General features: G+C 52.1%; 2 protein-coding genes across 2 annotated transcripts; one reads left to right on the forward strand and one right to left on the reverse strand.

Annotated features, from left to right (window-relative positions):
* Positions 1-2,278: 2,278 nt before the first annotated feature.
* Positions 2,279-2,665, reverse strand: GGTG_14189 (hypothetical protein; the record flags this gene model as incomplete). The annotated part of the gene is made up of 1 exon (XM_009232116.1): positions 2,279-2,665. One exon carries the CDS (start codon positions 2,663-2,665, stop codon positions 2,447-2,449), a length of 219 nt encoding a protein of 72 aa, XP_009230380.1. The 3' UTR covers positions 2,279-2,446.
* A 1,504-nt stretch (positions 2,666-4,169) lies between these two features.
* On the forward strand, positions 4,170-6,371 carry GGTG_14190 (hypothetical protein; the record flags this gene model as incomplete). The annotated part of the gene is made up of 3 exons (XM_009232117.1): positions 4,170-4,723; positions 4,792-5,748; positions 6,159-6,371. The coding sequence occupies 3 exons, from the start codon at positions 4,170-4,172 to the stop codon at positions 6,286-6,288; spliced, it is 1,641 nt and encodes a 546-aa protein (XP_009230381.1). The 3' UTR covers positions 6,289-6,371.
* Positions 6,372-6,468: the final 97 nt, after the last annotated feature.

Genomic DNA, 6,468 nt, shown 5'->3' on the forward strand with positions numbered 1-6,468 from the left:
ACCGGTCCACTCATGGCTTGGGAAAAGCAGATATTACTAGATTATATGAATGTATTCGTAATGGAAGCAAGCTTGGTGTGTTTTACCAGCGGTATCATAAAGTACTGTTTTATGAACGCACGGAGAACCAAGAGTCCTTAAGTTCAAGCAACAAGAAAATGCGAGAAGAGTGCGAAATATGGCACAGATTATGCAAGGCGTGGAAAGATTTAAATCCTAATAATGAAGAAGGAAGTGATGTGGAATCTACTGTACTATGTGCTATTCCGGAAGAACTGCAAACACCGCAGAATATCAACGAATTCATAAGGGAGCATGAATCTCCAGAGGCAAGGGAAAAATTATTTGAATATTTAAGGCAAGCGAGTCAGTTATGTGGGGCACTTATAAATGATAGGCTTTCTGAAGAACGGCTGCCAATCGAAAGAAGGCCTTGGAAAGATTCCAATGTAGAAGAAAATTTAGACCATTCATTTAAAGCCTTTGTAAGCGAGAATCCAAGATCACGGATACCACTACCTCCTTATAGGTTAAGTTAGGTTAGGTTAGGTTTATTTAACGTCTGTAGCGAGCGCTGCCTCACTCTGGCCTTCCTAGGGGCATTAGACATGCTAGCTGTCAGACTTCTTCAGCACCAAGATTATTGTGTATTCTCCCTCTACCTCTCTAGAGGTTCTGTGCCACAGGCTGCCCTTATAGTACATGAGCCCTGTAGATCCTTTAGAGAGAATGCCTTGCAGCCGATCCAGAGTGCCTTGCGGCTGACACTAGCGACTTCAGATGTTCTAGATACAGGTGTTAGGGCGTGGCGTGCCCTGATGTACACTGCAGCCCTGTCTTGGTGTGCGCTGGGTGTATGAGACTCCTATCACAATCAGAAAGCCGTTACGGTTCGGCTGGAGGAGCCTCCTGTTATAGCCAGACTAATGGAGGCACGAAGGCCTTGCATTGGCGCTATGAACGAAGATTTAACACTAAGGAGAGGGGAAGGAAAAGGCGCTAGTCGCGCCTGTGTGACCTGCGCCTGAAGTTGTCGCGATCCGTGTGGCTTGCATGCCTGTGTCTGCCCCATATATGCCCCACATCTATGGCGGTAACACTAGACGTATGGCGGGACCGTCGCATTAATTAGATAAATAGAATAGTAGCCTTTATTAGCTTTTAACACTACTTATGGTTAACGTAATAAAATTGATTGCGATTATAATAATGGCAGTACTATAAGAATAAGACTATTAGCTCGGCGCATGCAACAGGGCTGCATTCCCATATCTAAAAAGGTACTGAAACTTTCAATCTGCGAGCCTTTTTTTGAAGTATGGACCAGCTTCCGCGCAACGAAAACGCTACGCTGTTTACAGACCTCGCGTCCCAAGTGATAAACTTACCAAACCAATGCTCCAACTCACAGCCATCTGCTTCAAGCAAGCGGAGAAAAAACAGAACGAGCGAAAATTTAAGTAAGAGATGGAAAACTTTAGTAAAGACCGGGCTTCACCTCCACCAAATGTATAATGCAGAGGTTTATTTTTCGATATCAACGTCCTCTAGACGTCAACATTTTGTTTTTCGCTCTAACAAAAAAGCCCTACCACTACTACCAAGCGATTTTGTAAGGAAACCACCCACTTATAATAGGGCCATGCTGATAAAATATACAGGAAACGATCTACCCACCTCCGAAAGTGACAACAGCCGTTGAATGAAAGCATTTAAAACTGCGGCTGAAACGTTGTTACGGCCAGACTAATTGTTGGAAAGGCACTTCGTGGCCGCACAGGAAATGACGTCCAAGGCCAGGAAAACTTTGGTCCGGAAGACTTCGCGCTTTAGATTCGGACTCCATACTGGAGCCGGACGGACAACACACCGGACCGTGCACGTGGCCGTGTGGCCTCCGCATTCGGCGCGGAGCGCCCCGAGCAACGCGTCCGCGTTATGTTATGGTCCCTCTATAAAACGGGAGCAGAGGGCCGTTGTACGACCCTTTCTTGTATTTAGAAAATGGGACAGCTTTTAGATATTTCGCATTGCAACTAGAATGTAAGGTGCTGTACACAGGAAGGGTGTTACGGTTGAGATCTCTACGGCTCAAACGCTAGAGGAAATACGTCAATTCAGCTAAAAGAACAAAGTGGTGGGAAAGTCAACAAGTGGTGCGGAGCACCCAGATGCGTGCGATCTGTTTTGTGCGTACGCGTGCACTGTTGCACGCGAGGTCACGTGATCTGGGCTCTGTGGGGCGACTGCCCGTAAGGGCACGCCGCGCCATAACAAAGGGGTTCTCGCTGGGAGGTCTCAGAGGTTCAGGTTACCCAACGGTCTAAAGAAAGCGTGCAGGGCAGTGGTGTATTCAGCAAAAGTGCCTGGCAGCACTCCACAGAAAAAACAGAAACAGAAACGGTTGCTTGCCCTCCAAACTCATTTACAGAGAGTCTTGCAGGCCCTAGATATACATGATGCCGTAGTGGCCTCTGGCCACCACGCTGTGGACCTTCCCAGACGCTTGGATACGGCCAAGGGGCGGCCCGCGTCCTGGATCCCGCGCTGTGGAACTCTCCCGGAGTTTCAACATGGCTGGGGAGCGACTCGCGCTCATTCCGCCAAGCTGGCACCGGCTCGTGCTCGTGCCGCCAGGCTGAGCATGGGCTGAGATGCCCGACATCTCTGGGGTGTTATAAAAAGTAGAAAACGGCGCATTGCACCAGAGCCACGCGAATGCCTTTTGTCAATGAGTGGCGTCACATGACCTCCGATCATGTGACTCCTCTCTGCGGTAGGGCAAATGGCTCGAAGTCCGCAAGGGCCCGCCACGCCATAACAGGTGCTTGGAAAGTAATTTCTGGCGGATAGCCCTAAGAGAACAAAGGTGAAATGGCGTCGCTTAGGAAAGCTTGCACCTCCAGAGGAGTGATTCTTTAGTAGCTAATGGGAGATCTGTCATGGGCAGAGGGGATCCACTGTTGGCACGGCCTGCCTCACAGGCCAGTGCCAATTGTGGGCCCGTGACCCAGGGCTAGATAGTGGGGCTGCAGAGGCTTTACCTCTGCAGTCGCCTGTCGCGGAAGGGAAAATGATGGAGGTGCGCGACGACTGGCACCCAAGTGATTTTTGTTGTCTACTGGGCTACTCTACTCAATCGCGGGCTAGTGGCCGGTGCGAGGCCTAGAGCTGTGGGGCACTAGTTGCCACCCACGTGACTCCAGGCCACCTCTGACAGAAAAGCACGGCACAAAGGCTCGATATTAACACCTAAAAAGCTAAAAGAACAAAGTAGTGAAAAAGTCAAAGATGGTGCGGAGCACCCTCGACGCGTGCAGACCCTTTTGGGGTTGCGCGCCATCACGTGACTCCAGGCAATAGTGGAGCGGCAGCCCGTGAGGGCGCGCCGCGCCATAACATCGCCGTGCCTCCGCCTCCGGCGGGGATCTCTTCCCACACATCATCGAGACTTTACCAAACCACTTCAAAGATCCCCTCATTGGCTCTCACAAGATCTACTTGCCCTATTTCAAAGTAGCTGCAACGGCCAACTTGCAAACCTGCGTACCTCGCCCCTATCCCACATCAATGTTACGGCGTGGCGTGCCCTCTCGTGCAGCCTTGCCTCACAGAGGGTACTTGAGCCTCCAATTGAGCCAAAGTGTCGACTTTGGCTTAGTTGTTCTTTTGGTAGCAAGCGGATGGAGGCTCCTACTGCCGGACCGTAGCAATTAAGAAGAGCTGGATGCGCCGTATTTCCAAAGCTCAATTTATGGCTTTTGGTAATCGATCGAGTAGTGCTATGTCCGTTAGAATCCGTTTGTTATAGAAACTTCTCGCTAACGGTCTGTATGGTGTTACTTTTCCTTGCCGCTGCTATAAAAGGCCCTAATTTACCGACAGCTCCGTACTTCAGTTTCCCACCCGTGGCAATAAAAGAGCCGGTAGCATCTCCATTTACTATCAAGAATTCACCACGCTCCCCTTCTCGTTCAGCTTCGAATTGCTTACCAGCGTATTCAAATTCCAACGGAGGAAGCCACCCGTTGTGGGCAGTAATTTCCACGTTATAATTACCGCTTTCTCCCTAGGAGGGATGAGGCTTGGGTTCGCCTGGTCTTTGTCTCGTGCCACATCATCCATTTTGAACTTTGCCGTGTCTATTTTTGGTTTTTATAGACTGCAGGATGTTGCTGGCGGTCCTTCCGTTTCAGATTTGGGCCCTTGTGGCCATCCCGGTCACCGCCTATGCCGCTTATCGCTGGGTTGTCTCGATGGCCTGGGATCTTCGCCCTACGCTTCCCCTCCCACCCGGCCCGAAGCCGGTCCCGCTTTTGGGGAATATTAGTGATATGCCAAAGCTAGGCGTGATCGAGTACACCCATTGGCTGTCGCACAAGGACAAGTACGGGCCGATCAGCTCCGTCACCATCATGGGCCACACGCTAGTTATAATCCACGACCCGGAGGTGGCGCTCGATCTTCTCGAGCGGAAAGGCGCCGCCTCCAAGACTTCGGGCCGTCCGATCATGCCCTTCGCCCAGGACCTCGTTGGTTACGAAAACTCTGTCGTCTTTGGCAGATACAACGCTGCCTTCCGTCAGAAACGCGCACTGCTCCATGGCGCCATCGGTACTGCGGCGTCCGCTGTGCATTACCACAAAGCCCAAGAGGTCGAGGTCAGCCGCCAACTAGAGAGGATCCTAAACGACCCTCAAAATCTGCTGCGTCACTACCAGAAGTGAGTTGAGGGCGGGACACGTCTTTCGGGGAAAATGGCGAGCCCCAAATAACTGACGCCCTCACCAGAACCGCTTCAGTTACCACCCTTAAATCAACATATGGCTATACCGTAAACCCTACAGGACCGGATCCAGTACTTAACAATGCCTTACAGGCTATGGCGGAGTTTGCTGAGGTCGGGAAGCCCTTCTCATGGGCCGTGGATTTTATGTCCTTCCTGAAGCACATCCCTGACTGGTTCCCCGGCGCCTCCTTCAAAAAAAAGGCTAAGGCGTACAGGGAGACCCTAAACAACATGGCCCACCTGCCCTACCGGTTTGTTCAGCACCAGCTCGCGTACGGCATCGACAGCAACTGCATGATGTCGCTCCTTATCCAAAGGTCCGAGGTGAAGGGGACGGATGGCAAGATCGCCCCCGAGGATGAAAATCTCATCGTTTGGGCTGCCGCGAGCCTGTTCGGCGCCGCGGTCGACACAACCTCCATTTCGCTGGCCGCCTTCACGCTGGCAATGCTTAAGTACCCGGACGTGCAGCGCAAGGCGCAGGCCGAAATCGACCGCGTGATCAGGCGTGGCCGCTTCCCGACCTCGGCAGACCGGGAGCGCCTGCCCTACGTCGACGCCATCGTTAAGGAGACGCTGCGGTGGTGGAGTATCTTCCCTATGGGCATGCCGCACCGGGCCGACGAGGAGATCGAGTACCGCGGCCTCCGCATCCCCGATGGCGCTACCATTATGCCGGCCGTATGGTGGTTTATGCACGACCCGACTGTTTACCCGGACCCGGCCCGCTTCGACCCGGAGCGCTTCGCAGACCCGGCCCGCGACGAGCCCGACCCCACAAAGGGCGGCGTGTATGGCTACGGGCGCAGGATTTGCCCCGGCCGCCACTTTGCCAACAACCTCCTCTTCCTCAACATGGCCCAGATCCTGGCGGCGTTTAACATCACCAGATTGGCGGCGGGAAAAGGGCGAAAGTCCGACGGCGTAGACGGCTTCCATCCGACACCCGGTCCTATCATGTAAGTATGCTTTTCGCAGCTTTGTTCAGCCGCGTCCCTTTGTTGCGGGGAGTTTCAGTCATCGCCGTTCCCCAAAATACCTGGGGCCTGTACGGCACTAGCGGTTTATCGGTTTTTTGGTTTTTTGCCAAAATTTTTCTCGAGATTGAAAAGCCCGACATAAAAATGAAGCTTATAAAAAGAATCTTTATTATTTTAAACCGTATACATATTAATTTGTTTTTTCCATCCCGTTGCTGGGTGTTGAGATATTTTGGGACGAAGTGGGGCAAAAAACCAAAAAACCAAAAAACCGCTAGTGCCGTACCGGCCCCTGGTGGTTCCCGAACTGTTTTTGGCATTCCCTCGGTCTCATTATCCTCGCTTTCGGCCATCCTCGACTGAACAAAAACCGATCTGACAACTTACAGGTATACGAACAACTTCAAGTTTCACATTTTTCCGAGGAGCCCGGAATATGAGGAACTTATTAAGCGGGTGGCGCGCGAGCATCCGGTGCAGCCTGGGGGTGATTCCGCAATTATTGAAACCATAGCCTAGGGATATTTTTATCGACTGATGCTGTGTTACGACCAGACCTGGGAGAAGGCTTGGAGGGGCAGGAAGACGCGACCCGGGGAAAGAAGGGGTGGTGGCTTGGTGTTAAGTCGACCCACCCCGAGTTGGGCCACCCCCTGTCTTGGGCCACCCCACAGAACCTTCTCGTTTCCGGCACCCGCT

Source organism: Gaeumannomyces tritici (genome assembly GCF_000145635.1).
Source record: "Gaeumannomyces tritici R3-111a-1 unplaced genomic scaffold supercont2.169, whole genome shotgun sequence".
Lineage (NCBI taxonomy): Eukaryota > Fungi > Ascomycota > Sordariomycetes > Magnaporthales > Magnaporthaceae > Gaeumannomyces > Gaeumannomyces tritici.